We start from the raw sequence: 19,078 nt of genomic DNA, 5'->3' as shown, positions 1-19,078 counted from the left end.
GAAAGATCTATTATTTTATTTTGAAATTCACTTTTTGTCATGCAGTTGGTGATTTCTGTACACAAAAGACTAAAGAGAGAAAAATACAATCAAGAAAACAATATTTAAGAAGCCACAAATTCTGTATTTCTGAGTAAACAATGTTTGTATTGACTTCTGCACTGACAGTACCTCAGTCATGCCCAACTAGGAGGTGTTTAACTCTCTCAGCTTGAAGATAGACTAGCTTTGAAGATAGACTAGCTTACAGCCTGTCTATCAAGACACAGGTTTATTTAACAGAAACATGGCCAGACAACTAACATCAGTTACCCAAATGAGTACCCTACTATTCAGCAACTCCTTAGGTTGGGTGGTTTGTCTCTCCTTAGCTAAGAGAAAAATCAAGGGATTCTTTTCTTGTAGGCTCCTTGCTGCACATCAAATGAATCCAAGGATCCTCACTGTGCTTTTTTACCCAAACTTCACATTGCATAGTAGATACATGAGCCAATTCCCTTTCACTACACATCTGCTGATTTATTAATCTTGTTTTTAACTCTGAGTTGACACAAGCCACTGTAATCTCACCGCAAAACTGGAGGCAGCAACACAGAAAAAACCAAGTGTTTCTTAATGTATTTCTAACAAAATCTTAATGTATTTTCTAATAAAAGCAACAAAAGCAACATAGAGATACTGAAAAATCAGAAATAGCCAAGGTGGACATTTTTGTTAGTAAGATGAAGGTCTGGTCTGGACCTAAACCTTAATGACAGATATGAATCAGGGTAAGACAGAGAAAGTAAGTGGAGGAGCATAAACTGAATATCACAAAGTCCCTGAAGTCAGATAAAACATTTATACAGGTATTTAATGTAAAAAAGTCAGTTATCTGGTTAAAACCCAGATTAAACTAATGGAAAAATCATAATTGCCATTTAATGATTAGGATTTTATGGGTTGTTGCATTTTTTTAGTGCATGGTGGCATGTTATTACATTTAGAAAAATGCCGAAAGCTTTGGCAACAAAAACGTACTGAGTCCATTAAATGTCATTGCATTCACAGTGAAATAAGACCTTTAGACATATTAGCAAAAAATTCTACCAAATGACACATACTTGCAAATAGGAGAATTTTTTCAAAAATATTTGTAGAAACTCAGAATATACTTACCACTAGGGCTCCTGCTCTTAGCCCAGGATCATATGGAACTCTAAAACTTTCTGGAAGTCTGCTGCTCTGTAGTTTTTCAAGCTTTTGTCTCAGCTGTGCAATAACTGCAATTACAAGTAAGAAAACACAATGAAATCAGAAGTTGGAAGGCAAAAAAGTTAATCAAACTTGATAAGCATCATGATTTAGCTAATAACCACCTCCATTTAGCTACTTTTAAAATTGCTTTCCTCAAGGATGTCCTGATTTGAGGAACGGAGAAAGACTCTTTTAACTTGGACTATTAATGGTCAAGGCTGTTTCAGATACCTAAAGGTAAAGTCTTCAAGCACCTCACAAGTCATGTGCCCTCTATGCAGTGTTAGAAGCACTGCACAGTGCTTGGTGTTCTTCTGAAGACTTAGGAGATTGCATTAAATGTGTCACCTTTCAATTAAAAAACAAAACACAGCACAACACACCAAAAAATATTTTGCCCTTATAACTGCCATGGAAATGTTGAACTATCGACCCCAAAGGCTCAGGAGGAGGAGGCATTTAAAAGCACCTCGCATTTTCCAGTATTATTTTGACCTACCTCATTGCTCTTGCAGAAAGACTCATGGCTTTTGAATTCTTGGAATCAATTATACTGTAATCATAAGGACTCCAACTATAGAGATACTGAATTTCCTATCCTCCTAAAACTGCTTTCATAGTGCAGCCTTGTTAATCTCACATTCCAGTAAGAAGACAATCTGCTGTATATTTATATGAACAAGAATTTTAATGTCCGTATATAAACTGAATCTCTTCATTCATAAAACTTCAAGCTTCTGAATCTTCAGCTTAGAACAATATGCATTATACTACATATGATGCACTCTGTTCACCTCAGCTAGCAGGCGTTAGCAGCATAAGCAATACACTGGGTATTACCCTTCATTAGGACAAAGACCAGAACACTGTTGTAAAAGAAAGTGCAGCTACACAGCAGAGGCTGCATATACATGTTCAAGTAATTTTGGAGATAAAAATCTAAGAGCAAAAAAAGTTGTAATGAGAAAGCTAGACATGGACCTGGATACTTAATATACAAAATCGTAAAACCACACGATCATAGAATGGTTTGGGTTGGAAAGGACCTTTAAAGGCCATCTAGTCCAAACCCCCTGCAATGAACAGGGACATCTTCAACTAGATCAGGTTGCTCAGAGCCCCGTCCAGCCTGACCTTGAATGCTTACAGGGATGGGGCATCTACCACCTCTTTGCGCAACCTGTTCCAGTGTTTCACCACCATCATCATAAAAAATTTCTTCCTTAAACCTAGCTTGAATCTACCCTCTTTTAGTTTAAAACCATTACCCCTTGTCCTGTCACTACAGGCCCTGCTAAAAAGTCTGTCCCCATCTTTCTTATAAGCTCCCTTTAAGTGCTGAAAGGCTGCAAAAAGGCCTTCTCCTCTCCAGGCTGAACAACCCCAACTCTCTCAGCCTGTCTTCATAGGAGAGGTGCTCCAGCCCTCTGATCCTTTTTGTGGCCCTCCTCTGGACCCGCTCCAACAGGTCCATGTCCTTCTTATGCTGGGGGCCCCAGAGCTGAATGCAGTACTCCAGGTGGGGTCTCACCAGAGCGTAGAATAGAGGGGCAGAATCACCCCCCCCGACCTGCTGGTCACACTTCTTGTGATGCAGCCCAGGATACAGTTGGCTTTCTGGGCTGCGAGTGCACATTGCTGGCTCATGTCCAGAAAATGAAGACATTTCAAAAGTTGCTATCAAATTAAGGAAGTCAAGCCAAAAGAATTACCTGAGAACTCACAGAACACAAATGTTACACTTATCCTAAAGGCTTTTAGAAAGGAACTACCTAGCGGTGCCAGGTGACCAATGTGGTGTCTCCTCTAGTAAAAAGTAAATAAATCTGACAGCAAGATACAGGAGCTAATAAGTGGACTTTATCATTACACACCTTTTAAAAAAAAACACAAAACAAAACGCAAAAGAAACCAAAACCAGAAAAACCCTAGGTTGTAGTAACTTGGGTTATGAAACAGCTTTCTAAAACATAACCGTTGATTTCCTAGACAAATCTAGCTTGATTTCAGTAAGTCTCCTCGTTGTAATGTAATGTAATTTGAAATTGTATGCCAACCAATTAAAGCTAGTAAAGATTAGGAATTAGCTGATTTTAAAATGCAAGTGAAGGCGCTTGCTAAACAATTTCAAGTTGATCTGGCTTAAGAACAAAGTGTTATGCATTTTAAGAGAAAAAACAGATGCATAGACATTCTTGGGAGACAATCATCTAACGGAGTGGTGATGAGAGCGGATAATCCTATGCAAGCTGTAATGCTATGATCTTAAGAATTTATTTATTTATTATTACTCGCTATGTTCAAATATAAGCAAGGAGATTACATGAAAAGTGAAAGAAACAGTTTGACAGCATGATTGCTACTCAACTAGTATGGACCTAACAGGGAGGAATGTATTGTTTAAAAAAATCCACAAATACTGGAGGAAGAAAAATATATACAAGAATTAGATAAGGCTGCATGACAGAATGAAACGAAACAGTCTGAAACATTCAGACTGAAAATATAAACAACTATGAACATTAGAAATGATGGAGCAAAAAAGAAGCAATAAAGAAGAAATTTTAGGATATACGTTTTTAAAAATGTAAGAAGTAGAAGGTGCCTGTAGGAAAAATCATATCCTCAATAATCTGAGAATAAATTAAATTAGATATAGCATTAGTAGGACACTCCACAGTTTCAGGAAGCCTTATTCAGTGAAAATGTCAATTATATAAGTCATCTTTCAATGTTCTGCTCAACGTTACACACAAAGATTCTTTAATTTCAAAACCTGGTGGGTGTTAATGTGATTGCTTTCTCTTGAAACTTTTCTTCTTTGCCCACATATCCTTCAAAGATAACGTATTCTGGAAACCGCTGCTGTCACAGACCTGTACATCTGCAAGGCTGTAAAGTTTCTTTCCAAAACATGGGATTCTGACCGAATATATTTAGATTATGGAGCATTTTAAGATAAATTTTAGAAAGTTGTTTAGAAAGAATATTTTATATGGGGGTTCAGTAAGTCCCCTAACTCACACTATGTGGTAACGTAACTGATATTACATTATATATTGAAGAATAAATGCATTCTTGCTTCAAATTTCTCTTGAAACACCACTACAGCCACTTCTGCATAACCAGAGTGGAAAGGCTTTCCGAACCAAGGACTTCCTGGCCTGGACCATACCAGGCTGAATGAACACGCAGGAAGAGCTGGTCTCTCTACAGCTTTTAGAATTTGAATATTGTCATATGTCTTCTCGCACTTACTCCCAACACCAAGCAACTAACAGGAATGATGACAAACAAGCTTTTAAGGATGTTGGGGAAAAAAGAAATAATGGCAGGCAAAACCCAGAGGTAAACAGGCATTGCATAACCCTACCGTGGCTTCCAAAGCAGTGCTTACAAGAACCAGAACTAACAATACCACATCTGTGTCTCACAGGACTCCTATTCGGCGCATCGCAAAGCCCCAGAGATGTGCTCTGTATATTCACTGCTGATCCACCAGCTACTTTTGTGGCATAGCAGAGGCTGTACTGGACTCCTCCCCAGCCTTCTTGCCAAGAGTCTTTTCGTGACTGCTTAGGGTAAGGCTGTGTTTCTTGGCAAGTGTCACGTTTCCTCTTTATTTCCAGTTAATATTTGTGTCCTGGGTTGTTTCTTTCTTCAGTGCCGGCATTCAGCTGAGGGTTATGGACAAGAACTTAGCTGTTTCCCAGTTGCATGGCATGAGGTTCAAGAATATCGGGAAAGTACTGGGTGTCTACAATATTGATATTCTTCCCTTTTTGGGATGGAATGAGCAAACAAATGTATTATTAGTTCAATCACTATTAACTTACACTGGCATTTTAAAAGAAGTAATAATGATGCCCTTTGACAGTAATTTATCCATTAATTTTCTAAATAAACAGTACAATTTGCTGCCTAGATTTTCACACTCAAAGAGAAAAAACAGTATTATTACAAACGAAGAAATGCCTGTTAGCAAATACCTTGAGAAGTGACATCATACTTTTCTGCAGAAACTGATTTTATCTCCATTGTGACTTTATGCAGTGATTCAATTACTTGAACCTGCTTCATGAAATCGTGTAGCATCGCTTTTCCACAGCCCCTAAGATAGGCTTCTAGGATGACCGCAAACCTCTGTTGGTAATGCATGGACTGGGCAATCTCACTTCTTAAGAACCAAAACAAGAAGTGACCAATTCTTTTATTCTAGAGGTAAAGAAAAATACTACAATCAGCATGCATTTCTTGACAGAGGGTTTTAATAATGCCAGTAACTTTAGCATAAGTTGACTGTATTTTGAAGTACTTACTCTCAAACCACGTTTTAGCAGAAATCTGGCTAATGCACTGTCATGATATGGCTCAAATTTCACAGCCTGAATAACACAAACATAGAAGACATGTTATTAACATATTTAAGATCCCATTGCACTTATACTTTACCGATGACATCGAGAGAACACACTGCTGCAGGAGCAGAAAACATGTAACAAAGCAGGTCTTTCAAGGAAACAAAGTTGAAAAAAACAAAGCAAGGCTTCTCTGTGTTTGATTCAAGAAGGACTTTTTCTTTGCAACAGGTTCTTTTCAGGTATATTATTAATGTGACAAATAAAGCAACGCAGGGAGCAGCTAACCAGCAAGACCACTCTGAGTACATTAAGGCATGTGAACAAAGCAACATCATTCTCAGGCCGTAGCAAAAAACAGCAAGATGAGAAAACAGTCTGCAGTCTGACTGACACTGAGAAGGCTTGAAAAGATTACTGCCAAATGAAATGACATATTTGTAATCATTCTTTAATAAAAATTTTCAATAATAAAGCACTGTTTTGACAACACCCGCCACTTCAGGACTGGGGCATCAGGGTTGACTGCTGGGTTCCCCAACAAGCACAGGATACCGGAGAGCAGCTTTTCAGAGCACCTATAGCCCCCTAAATGAATGACAAAATAGAATAAAGGCTCTGATACACATCCTGTATTAATGGAGTACAATTAATAAGAAGACTTCACCAGAGCTTTTTTTTTTAATGACTCTGTGAGCACAGATGTATTTTTTCTCTTCCAACAGCCGTTCCCCAGATATTTCCAAGCTACTGCCAAAAAAGGGTGGAAACAAAAGGTCAACAACTTTTTTGAAGTGTCAGGATTGGAAATTTTTGCTGTTATTCTCTCTCCCATCCCAATAACCAAGTGAATTGGTCTACCAGAAAACTATCACACTTTCAGGTACTGGGCTGTGCCAGGGAACTTGTCCACTTCAAGTGGTTTTTCCAGCAGCTTCTTTCCTGTTGCTTGAGGGACTCAAGTTTACAGAAGGTTTGTATTAAGATTAATGGTGGAAAAAAGTATACATGTATATCCCATAGCAAGAAAAGAGAAATAAGAAGCATACAATCTCTGGAAGAGAGTCACAAAATCCCTGCCATGGACTGAGGGGGTTGGTGAATGGCTTCAGGTTCTGGAAATAGAGCGCCAGGAAGTGGCACGTAGGGAGATTAAGGGAAAACAAAGGGATGTGCAGAGAGCTGGGTGCATGTAGTATGCTCAGCTTTCAGAAGCAACAAAGTATGCAAACCTCTAATGATAGTTATTCAACAGAATATAATGGCTCTTTCAAGATCACTGTGGTCTGGAGCTTGCAAAGAAGCAACCAAGCCATCAGCAGAGGTCTACTAAATTCATCAAACAAATCACAGGGTTTTTATAAACTCTTAAAAGTACTGCAGCAAACAGTTGTATTTTTTATCATTAAAATATCAACACTATTTCTAAAATGTAAATTGTCCTGTGGGTTTATTCAATAGAAAAAAAAAAAAAAAGAAAAATAAATTGAGCTTTTTCAGTCTACCTTCTAGAATGAACCAACTTATAAAAAGGCTACAAAGACTTGTTCTTGCCAGCTGCTGGCTAGGAGACAGACAAGAAAGGCAAGCACTAGACTTGCCCTTCTACAGTACCATAATTCTGCAAGAACTGTCTTGACCGTCTCTGCAATAATGTTTTATTTCCCCAAGCAACACCAACTTATTTAGGAAAGATAATGAGAACTCACAAACATAAACTGATTTTAAAATATATAGACCCTTTTACTTTGTGTATGAGATTATGAGGTATGAGGGTTTTTTAATGAAAATTAATTTTCACTGCAACAAGACACCCAAAAGCAGTAATTATTACATAAATTCAAATGGATTTGCTGACAGTTCCAAGAAAGCCTATTAAAAACCTCATTCTGGTATATACTTTGGTGAATGTTCTCAGTGCATATCCCTGAAAAACAATTTAAGAATAAAATACAGCCAAACAACCAGCCATTGCTTCAAAACAAAACCTCCTTGTATTAAGGTTGCAAATATATTTTAACATAAAAGAATATTAGAAAAATGTATTATGAGCATCCTTATTATGCTTATGTTTTAGAAAAAATTATTTTAAAAAGTCAATCCCACTTTTCTTTTTTCTTCACAAAGTCAAATATCAACATTTGAATAGCAACAATTAAAGCTAGCTATTAAAGAAGTCTACTGGCACTTCATCAGGTCCCTGCACGTACCTTTGCCTTGTCAATTCAGCAGAAGAGCTTTACTCACTGCCATATACAAGCAGTACAGTCGTCGGTGTTTGTTTTACAATGGATTTTGTTGTATTTTAACTATCCTATCCATGTTTTATCAACCACACAGAGAACAACAGACCTTTATGGGAAGTTCAATAGGTTTATTTACAGCATGGCTGCTTCTATTTGGGATAAACCTGGGGGGAAATAAAATGTTTGTTTGATTTCTAACTCTACAGGGAGGTAAAATGGGAATATCCTGTGCAGAGTGAAATAAGCCATAAAGCTTTCATGAAGGCATGCTTGTGAAAAGTGATGACCGTTTGCAGAAGAAACGTCTCGGATGTGTCCATTAGAACAGAGGAATGGCTGACACCCATTCTCTGAAAAATGTGGGTTTTCAAAAACACTGTGGTACCAATACTTTGCTGCAGGATGCTGACAGCCTATGCTCTGTTGTTAGCCAAGGAAGGAAAGACAAGGAAGCAGCAGAGAGGTAAAAGTTGCGATCTAGTATATATTGCCTTTTGGGGGATGGTAATCTGTTAATTTCTTACTACATCTCTTACTAAAGATGACACAGTGAAGTTAAGCTACTATAATTTTATGCTACAGTAATTTAATTTACTGTTGGAGAGATTTATTCTTTTTAAAACTCTCCAATTTGTACTTCCTGGAAACAAATAATTTCAGTTACAAATGGAAAAACCCCAGTATTTCCCCCATTCTCTCAGGCACTTTGATATCAACCAATCACCATCCCAAACCCGTAATTTGGATGCAAAAGCAAATAAAATTGCTGAGCCACATGTAGAGAGCAAAAGCTCACAAGCCAAGCATATATGGAGCAGCTGCTATGTGGGAGGCCCAATGAGGTAACCGTGGCGACTCCTTTAGTTAATGCAGAAGTGCATAAATTCTGCCTGGGGAGCCTAATCTTCAGACAAGCAAAGACAAGGCTAAAAAGGCCTTGTTTAAAGCACTACTGACACACAGCAAAATCTGAAATACTAACTTCATTTTCCTGGGCACCCAGGCTCTCTCTGAACCCACAGAAATTAAAAGTCCCATCCCACAGCTTCCCTGGCTGCAGCAGTTCCTTTTTTTTTTTTTTAATTTTGAATGCCAATTTTGTCCTCTGATTCTTTGAAAAAAGTATTTCCTGCTCTGCAGGGCAACAACCTTTCCACACGAACCAGAGCCCTGTCGGGTGTAGGAAGCCTGCGGAGTTGCCTTGCTTCAGGGGCTGTGTTTACCAGGAAGAACCACAGGGTTACACCTTTCATCAGCCATCAGACATGACTTTGCCGCTGACAGGCTGCCCAGCTCTGGCATCGCGTTGTGAAAAAGGAAACAAACAAAGTTTCTTGTATAACTGATAGAAACCTCCCCAACGTTTCATCTGGCAGATCCGCACACAAAGCGCTTCAAATTGATACAGTGGTGATTCAATGCCATTAAAACCACAATATTTCACCCAGCTTCCCAGAATGAATTAATCTTATTATGGAGTCCTAGCAACCCTTTATTGACTTTTAAAAATTTTTTGGAAGCTTCTACATAAATTTGGTCCCCTTAACAGTACAAGACTGAAGTCATTGCAACATACTATATAACTACACTGTTATTCCTGACCTAAAACCCAACCCCCAATTTTTCTTCAGGCCTTGCCTGTGTCAACATCTGCCTTTACTTTCTCTCTGTCTACACTATTTCTGAACTATTGGTAAAGCTGGTCAACAATTCTTCAGTGCTGTGTGATTCAGACCTGATCGAACAGGATTAGAGACAGCACAGTTAGGATTTGCTCCCATCATAGCCGTGCTAATGTTGACAATTTCCAGAAAAACATACTACTGTAAACCCAAGACACAAATTGTAAGACACAAGGCAATGGTAACACAAAAATGACAACACAGGCAAAAGGCAAATGTAGAAAGTGTGGTTTAGGTTAATTTGGTTATTACCACTGCTTTGACTAAACACTGAAGACTTCAAAACCAGGGATTACTAACTAGACCTACTAAGACACGAATGATGATGGGGTAATGCAAATATTCCCGGAAGGCAGAGTTCAAGAATGCAAATACACCTTACCTGCACAAGTTGTAAAAGATAATGAAGAACATCATCATCTTCTAAACTTTCCAGTTTTTGAACTGCCATTGCTCGGACATTTTCATCCGAAAAGTTACAGTCCAGAAGTTGCATTGTGAGTCCAACATCTAAAGTGCTTTGATCCCAAACCTCCTTTTTAGCTAGCAACTGGTACGTTTTGGCCACTATTTCTTGTTGTCCCCATTTCACAGAGCTAAGCAGCTTAGGATATGCCTTGGGGTGCTTTATGCTTTCATATCTAAAGTGCCACAACAGTTCTTTGTCTTCAGGAGAAAGTGGATTAAGTGGGTCAGTTGCTATGATCTCTTCAAGTTGCTTGCGAAGCTGATTGGGCATTTCAGCTCGTGTCCTATCCCCTTGGGGGTCTGATGTTATCCTGTGCTTGGGCAAGGCAATTGGGTGACAATATTTGTCCAGCACAATAGAGATAGCCATTGAGTTTTCTTTATCCGGGTTAGTTGCTGATGTGAGTTTGTCTGCGTTGATACTTCCTTGTTCTTCCCCCTTGCCTGGAATTTTCCACATGTGGAGCACATACTCCCCACTTCGTAGCAGGAAACGGTGATCAATCAACAAAAGATTTACATAATAGAGAAGCTGAGTTTTGCATTTTGAATCAGAGTTGGGGGATTCATGTGACGGAAGGTTCGTCTTTGTGGACAGTCCCTGTGCTTTGCCGCAGTATATCTGAAGATTCAGGAGTGCTCCTTTAGGCAAATCCTTGATTTTGATATCAAACTCCAACCAAATATTCCACAGAACCTCCTCAGTAAAAGGCTTCGATGAAGTCCTCCTCTGTGAAAGGAGCTGCTGCCCGTGTTGAATGTTAGCCTCCACAAACACAGTAAGATCAGTATTTCTTGGTAAAACTGGGATATCAATGCCAATTATTTTCACCCTAAATTTCCTATTACAATCCCACAAAGAGATAGTGAAGACTCTCTCGTGATCTTTTCCATCTATTGTCAATTGTTCATGATAACCTGTAACTCCTGTACAGTCATCCACCAGGGGCCACTCTTCCTTCTGAACCTCATCCTCATTCGGGTCAGGGGGATTGTCTAAGACAAGGTGGATTTCTTCCCCATTCTTAAGGCACTGTCTTATCCAGTGAAAATCTTTGATTGGTGTCTCTCCAGTAATGTACTCATCTCTGCCACAAATCCTGAGAACAAAATCCAGTTCACTATGATCTTCAGGAATGTCCATCAAAGACTTTTTCTTTGCCATTTTTGTGAAAAAGCTGTGGAGAATCGTATCTGGAGTGTCATCTATTGACACTTTAATTTTTTGGCTAGTTGTTCCTCTATGTATGATTATGAAAATGTTATTATTAGTGATCTTTTTAAATAAATATTCTGGGAGTGGCTTAGATGTAGTCCATGGGTGCATTGCATACAATTTAGGATCTCTACAGGCTACCTCTATCATTCGTGGAGTGACTAATCTGCGACGGGTAAATTCTAGTTCATCATCATGCACATTGCTTACATCAGTGACATCATAACCAATCAAATTGTTAAGTTGCCGCTGAAATTCCTGAACTTCTTCTGATGGTTTTTGTTTCTGGACAACATAGATCTTGCCTACCTTTTTCTGTAACACTTTCCAGTATAATATGCAGTCCAATGTTTGTAATACTTGATGTTTATCATAAATTTCATACCATTGCCCTTTCTTCTGATACTGCAGAATAAATTGATCTGGGGTGAATGCGTGGTAGAAGTCTGTGGTTTGACTCATCTCTATTGCACGCATCCAAATCTGTGCTTTCATTTGCTCAACTGTACAGTTGCCAGCTATTTCGAGTAACATCATTTCCGGTACTTTAGTATGTTTATTGCTCGTAGGTAAAATGAACTCAATGGATATCAGTTCCATTGATGACAAATTACTCGATGTACAATGAGGTTTCATTCTTCTTCTCCTTCGTTTGTTTTCCTCTCTCATAACAACGGGCTGTTCATAATCCCCCAACTCCATGCCAGAAGAAATCTAGCAAAATATACAAATTGATTACTTTCTCATTTACATTTTTCTTTACTTTTATTTTTTAAGTCTTCTTAATTAAAATTACAGGCCAGTCAGAATCCTGCTATGTATACAGTTTTTATATTTCCCTTTCCCCTTAATTTCTCATCATAAATATTTGATTTAAATAAACCACCTCAGACGTAATCTATTCAATTCAATACCAAATATATTAAAAAAAACCCAAACAACCCCCCCAATGATTAAATAATTAAAATAGAGCTTTTAAACAGCCTTCACAGATTTCACTGAGGATAAGCAGTCTGACTATATATTTCCTCCATACAGATTTGTTCTCGCTTCTGTTTGATCAAGCACTGATTCTTCTGCTGCCTCATCTGTTTTGATGCCGCTGATACAAACATAAGTGGATTTTCATACAAATCAAAAGACACGCTACTGTGTATGAACTGAATGTGATGCCACCGAGCTGCAGGAATGACAACAAGTAAGAAAACAAGCAATTTATTTGCAGACTGGACAGAGGTGAGCCTATTCCCATTTTCCTCTGCCTCTCTTTTTAATGCTGGACTTACACCAAAAAAAGCCCTTAGGATTCAAAAGTCAGGGACTACTTCTGAAGACAGATATTTAATGTGCATCTAAATTCAAGCCTCGTATCCTTAGATGTGCTTCTTTTAAATAAATCCATTCACCAGACTGATAACTTCCATCCATTTTAAAAGTAAACAGTTCCAGTATAAACTATTAGTTTGTTACGGAAGGAAAAACTCCCAAGCTGATGCCGATTTATTACCCTATACATCAAATCACACCTAAGCCACCTGTAAAACAACATCGAACACAAGTAGCCTACCTTATCAACTTTCAGTAAACAAAAAATATTGTTGCTCACAGATAATCTCCCTTGAACAATATTAAAGTGGAAATTATTAACCAAGAGCTTGGAAGAGGAAGGCAGTGCTGACTGAGCGCGCTCGCACAAGCTAAGGTACAGCAACATACTGAACTTCTTTTCCAGACAATGCTTTTTACACACAAAATCTTTCTCTAACTGCTGGAAAAACTAAAACCAATGTAACGATGCCTTAGCAGATAACAAAACAAGAAGATAAAAATATAAAAGGTTAAACTGAAACAACCTAGCATGCTAACTAAAACTCTTTTTTCAAGTTCCGGAAAGCAACGACTGTGGACACACCACCTCTATAACTGACAAAGCACAAGGAAATATTACCTGCTTATAAAATAAAGGCTGAATTGCTGAAGACGATTCATTTGTTCAACTTCTGAAGTTCCTATTTTTTTAAAGGAAGATCATTCACACAAAAAATTTCTTTGTTTAAGCTGTTCTGCTTTTCTTGCTTGCCCTCATATCCAGATGCAAAGGAAGTGCTGCACTTACAGGAAGGAAGTTTTAACCAAGTTGATTATATATATGATTGCTCATTTTAAAAAAAGTCAGAATGCTTTTCCTGTTACAACAGTAAAAATACACTAACAGTATACCAATTTAATTTTAACACACATGCATAGAAGACATGCTTACAGCCTTTTAAAAATAGCTAAGAATAATCCAGGCAATAAATCTAATGAATCCAAATAAAACATTTTAAAAACAATGCTTTTTGGAGAGCCTAACTACTTTATAAAAGCTAAATAAAAACACTAGATAAAAGACAACTAAATCTGCAATGTTTCTTTATTTTTATTTTCATGGTGATAGCCCTTTGAGGACTCCCAACTTAAATTCATTAGAGTTTTTTAAGCCAGTGTCTGTACAGGCGTCACATGGAGATGGTATCTGCCAAGGATCTTGCATGGTAACCTCAGCAAAAGAACTGCTGGGCAATCTTCCTCCTAGTATTTTTAACTTACCCATTTATGATTACAAACACACAGTGAAATCCACTAGAAATGATGATGTAAGATTCAGGAAGAATTTAAACCATGGACTTTCAACCCTAATTCTTGTGGTTTACTACTAAAAAAAGTCCCCACAGGAATAAAATTGGGAAACCATGTACAAATAGAAAGAAAAGATAGAAAAACCTCTAACTGTATCATTTTTCCTTATGACTTTTCCAGTGAAATACTGACCATTTTGAAGAGCAACAAGCAGTACACATCCTACAGCAGTACATATCCTACAAAAATGATCACTCTTGAGAAGGAGAAAAAAATATGAAACAACTGAAAGGTCTTTTAGCAACAGTGAAGCGGTGGTGTCTTTTGTTTTTTTAACATATGCACACTTCCTATCTTGTAAGACACCTTTCTTATTAAAAAGGGGAAAAAAAAAAAAAAAAGGACCCTCTGTATTGCCAAAAATAATCTGATAGTCTCCTACCTGCCTCCAATGTGCCACTCACAACCTCTGAAATTAACACTTGGCCAAGGTGAAAAAACCGAAATACCCTCCACCATAGATATAGCTCTTCTTTCTTTCTCAGAGCATCATTTTGCTTGGCAGCTAAGATTGATTTCTTTTTAGAGGTTATTTTTCTCAGGAAGTGAGTTTGGGGAAAACACACCTTGTCCTAGCTCCCTCTAGCTTTTAGAGCCAGTATTTGAAATCTCTCAAGGAAGTGGCAAGTTGCCCTGAACATTGTGTCGCCACTATGAAATCTACCCATGTTGGCCAATACGTCTCCAACACTCATCCTCTGCGCATGTGCAGCCCGTCAGCATTCACCAGCCACAGTCTCCATGGCATCTCAGCACTACACACTGCTTTCCTCTCTAGTCCTCCTCTCGACTGAAAAAAGCACTCAGTTGCTGGAAAACTTGAGCACCTGTAACCTCAATAGCAGTGCCCAGGATGATGGAGAAGGAAGCAGCTGGTTTCACATAAAAAGGAAAAGGAGCTGGACATGTAGGAAAAGAAAAGGAGCAACGCTTAAGGGGAAAACATGTTTTGCGAAACCTATGTGTTGAAATTCCCTGACTTTGGAGAGCCTGACTTTGCAACACTTTTGCAGAGTCTGTACTTTGAAGTATAACTTCTAAAATGTGTAATACAGTCCCATATTATTCTTCATTTAAACATAATCAACTAGCAGCGACGGTTTTTTCATGCCAACAGGCTACATGTTTTTCCCAAATATCCCTCGTTCTAAAAGTCGTTGTGCTGACCCTATTAAGTAAACCTGGACTTATCACAGTTTCGTGGGGTTCTGCCGACCTAAGAAAGCATGCCAGTTTAAAATGTCCTCATCTTGCCACCATGTGCTATTCGCTTAATTTTTCAAAGACATATACACACAAATATTCCATCTCCTGCTAAGCTATTCTAGCACTACTCCATTGATCAAGACAATCAAAAGCAGCATCTCTACCTCGTGCAGCAGAGAACTACCTTGTACACTGCTCAACGAACATAATTGCTTGACGCTGTCATCCGCTTAAAAAGACTGGTAGAACACTTTTGTGAAAGGTTCAAATATTCCACCACAAACTGCATCAGATACAACGCAAAACACGTGACACTTGTGTAACTGCCCATACAAGACTGTCTCTTCTCCCACATTCATTTGGGCTGTGACCTGCCATGTCTAGTCCAGTCCAGATGTCCAACTCCATCTCCAGTTCAGCTCTGACCCCTTTTCATCAGCTTCAGAAGCCAATTCTTAGAGTGATGATTGCCTCTAATCTGTCTCAGGAATGACAGACACACATCCCCATTCTTAGGGTGACACCAAATTGTATCTATTTTCTGCTGACCCATGTGTAGGCATGGCAAAACCATGTATTTCCTTGTGCATATGCATCAGAAAACTTTGACATTTATAATGTAAAATCATTTAAAATAACTTCCTAAAACCTTTGTCATGCCTAAGCATTACTTACAGTGTTGATGTTTCTATATGCCTACTGCAACACCACCAAAAAAAAAAAAAATCACTCTCTTTTATTTCTAATTCAAATGAGCCTCATCAACCCTGAATTTCCCTGTATTAGGAGAACTGTCCTACCACTGGTCCACGAATCCTGATGGGGTGCAATGAAGCAGGAGGAGGTGGGCCTGTAAAAGGTAACTAAGACAAGCAAACAGGCTTGCCTTTGTCTCCAGTCGTGTTCCTATCTCATCACCCAGGTCAGCAAACTGATCATAACATGAACAACAAAAAAATTTGGTTAATTTTCAGCTGGATCAGTTCCTTGATCTGACTCATCACTTGCAGGAGTGGTAGGGCAGGGGAGGGAAGAGAAGGGAAGGGCATGGAGCCAGGGCAGTTTAGGGTAACTGAAACCGAAACATAATTCATAGCAGGATTAGGAGATAAATTAATGAGTAAACTTGTTAAAAGATTTAAGAAAACTGGTTGAAAGGTGCTTTAAAAAGACAATGTGATATTATCATGAATTACTTCATATATTCTGCTACAAAAAATTCAAGATATCTGTCAAGCATCACTGCTTTGTTAGCGTTTTACCAGTTACTTAGTCTTCACCAGTTATTCTTATGCTTACACTATACTAGTTTCTGCTTCTGGTTTAATCTACCATGTGAAAACCTTATTTTTAAATTATTCTTTTCACTTCAGTGTCAGCTCTTTCCCAGACAACATAACCTGCAAGAAACTCTCTATCAGAGTAAGAATCACCTCGTGCACACATTATGCAAATATAATAATAATCTACTTACATTCACACTTTTAAGATAAATGAAAAAAACCACCTAGGACACGACCCCAAGTTTTCCAAGCAGCATACTACATCTACTTGCCAGCATTGTCCTGTAGCAGGCGACTGCTTTGCATTTGCTGGATAGGTGTACACTACATCTTCCCTCCATCTACAATGATCCAGTGCTGAACTATGCGGGCAAAATACAGCACTAACATGTTACACATGAACACGAGAACAAAAACTGCTTTGCTCAGTTCTTTTGTCAAATCCTCTAGCAACTACTAGCTCTCACAGGAATGAAATCAGTGCAGTTTCCCATCAGCAAGTAAACGTCACAGATAATATAGTCACATTCTTCATCAAAAACTATACTAATCAGCAGATACAGCTGAACATCTCCACCAGGAGGCTGCACAGTGAATCTGCCTGCTATTATGGCTATAGTATTTTCAGGACACCCCGCCTTCACTACAGACCTTTGCGTATTTTGGTTCCTACATGAGGTATCTATTTGGGGTTGCTTCTGGAACAAACAGTAACTTCTAGCTGGTTCCAAAAATTTAGGTAAGAATTTTGGTAAAACTCTAGCTAACTGGAGTTACACAAATGATGGTAATCTACCTTTAAACCATCACTTTACAGAGTTTGGAAAACATGGAGATAGCAGCTACGGCTCCTGCAGGGACACACTCACTATTTGGATACAGCCTGTCCTTTCAACTTATGCCCGGTTCTTCAAATAGTAATCTTTAGCAGTGTGATCACTGACAACCAACACCTGAATGCCCTGAGCTATTATTTCAGGCAGCTTGTGATGGGGGAAGGTTTTATAGTCTACACATATCGCGTAGACACAAGAGATTATTTGCTGGATGAGGAAATAGTCATTTATTGCTTAAAAGCTATGTTGTAGCAGAGCTGACTCACAGATGTTAAGACCAGAGGGAACAGCTACCACTGCCTAGTGTGATCCTTCACTTTGCACTGTTCTAGTCAACATACTATGAGCCTCCTCAGCAGGTTTTACGTCAAACCTGCAACTCTTGCTTGGGCCAGGACGTCAGCGGGGACCAAGGCCGCAAGGAGCGAAGGACCGGGCAGCGTACAGGGGGCTCAGCCCTCGCCTTGCAGACTGCAGTGCCGACTCCCGTCAGTCACACATGCCCTGCTGGAAGGAGGCTCTGGGCGAAGCGCTTCGCCTGCGCCAGGCCCGGGAGGGAGGCCCGACGCGGCGGCGAGCAGCGGGCCGGGGCTGCCTCCCTCACCCGGCCCGCCCTGCCCGCCCGCCGCCCCGAGATGGCGGCCGGGGCCGGGGCCGGGGCCGCGCCGCCCCGCAGCGCCCGCGGGAGCAGCAGCGGAGCCGTCGCCGCCTGAGGGCAAACCTCGCCGCGCCCAGCCCGGCGGAGCAGCCGCCGGCCGCCGCCGCCACCCTGCCGCGGGCGCGCCCGCGCCCGCCGGGCGGGTCTGCCCACCGCCACCGCGGGGAGCCGGGCCGCGCCGCCCCAGCCCTGCGCCCCCGCCGCCACCTGCGAGCCCGGGCCTCGGGCAGGGCTGGGCCCCGCCGGCCTAGGGCAGGGTCCGCCGGCGACCCCCGCCGGGCCCCGGGACGGAGCTACTCACCGCAGCGGCGCGGCCGCGGCCCCGGCCCCGGCCCCGGCTCCGGCTCCGGCTCCCGGACAGGTGTTTTCCTCAGCAGGAAGCGGAGCGGGCCAGGGGCCGGAGGGGAGGCTCCATGGCCGGCGGTAGGCAGCTCCGGAGCCGCCGCCAATCACACGCCGGGCAAAGAGGGAACCGGCTGTGGGGCCTCCCCGCCCCGCTCGGCAGCCGCCGCCCGGCCCCGCCGCGGCCCCGGGTCGCCCGGCCCCGGCCCCCGCCGCTGCGCCCGGCCCTCGCCGCTGCCCGCCGAGCCGGGCGCCGGGGCCGGGCCCCTTGCCCCCAGCGAGGCGGGGGCCCGGGGAAGGGGCCGGCGCTGGGCCCGGACGCCCCCCGCGTCTGCGGGGCGCGGTGCCCGGCCTTGCCGCCTGGAGGCAGCGGGCAGCCCTCCGCCGTCTGGGACCCGCTGGCCCGATGCGGCCACATCAGCCGGAGCGGGGATATATCCCCTCTCAGGGTAAAGCACCGCAGCCTTAGTGTGGTGTAATCGCCAGCACGAGGCACGCAGAACCTGTCCTGGTGCCGGCACAGGCAGCGGAAACCTCTCTGGAAGCAGCTTCCAGAGGGGCTCATGGCCCAGGGTCCCCGAACGCTGGCGTGCCCATCCGCGCGCTGCGGCTGAGCGGCCACCCCCCGCCGCGCTGCCGGCAGCCAGGGCCGGGGCCCGGCCCGGTCCCGCCGGGCGCTCGGGCGAGGACAAAGTCCGTTTGTCTATGCTGTCCTCAAACCCCCCCGGTGATGGCAATCTGCTCTGGCACGCAGTGGCCTTCTCCTTCGGAAAGACTTTTCTTGCTGTCTTATTAAATGTCTACTCCTACAGGTTTAGCCTCTTGTCTTACTCCTCTTTTTTTGCAGCTACTTTTTGTTGAAAGGTGC

At 41.5% G+C, this 19,078-nt stretch overlaps 1 protein-coding gene across 2 annotated transcripts in view; it reads right to left on the bottom strand.

Moving 5' to 3' along the window:
- PIK3CG (phosphatidylinositol-4,5-bisphosphate 3-kinase catalytic subunit gamma) overlaps window positions 1-18,353 on the bottom strand; it is a 35,274-nt gene extending 16,921 nt beyond the window's left edge. Inside the window, exons 1-5 of one of the 2 annotated variants that reach the window (XM_030015365.2) lie at window positions 18,170-18,353; window positions 9,905-11,920; window positions 5,556-5,621; window positions 5,226-5,451; window positions 1,159-1,262 (exon numbers count right to left, since the gene is read on the bottom strand). In XM_030015365.2, the coding sequence (XP_029871225.1) occupies window positions 1,159-1,262; window positions 5,226-5,451; window positions 5,556-5,621; window positions 9,905-11,908 (2,400 nt within the window). In that variant the 5' untranslated portion in view covers window positions 11,909-11,920; window positions 18,170-18,353. Of the gene's footprint in view, window positions 1-1,158; window positions 1,263-5,225; window positions 5,452-5,555; window positions 5,622-9,904; window positions 11,921-13,154; window positions 13,483-18,169 lie in introns of those variants that run through there. The other variant, XM_030015366.2, reaches the window with a different exon arrangement.
- Between the last annotated feature and the right edge of the window lie 725 nt (window positions 18,354-19,078).

This window comes from Aquila chrysaetos, chromosome 5 (assembly GCF_900496995.4).
Source record: "Aquila chrysaetos chrysaetos chromosome 5, bAquChr1.4, whole genome shotgun sequence".
Lineage (NCBI taxonomy): Eukaryota > Metazoa > Chordata > Aves > Accipitriformes > Accipitridae > Aquila > Aquila chrysaetos.
The sequence above is the reverse complement of the archived record's forward strand: the minus strand, read 5'-3'. Positions and strand labels throughout refer to the sequence as shown.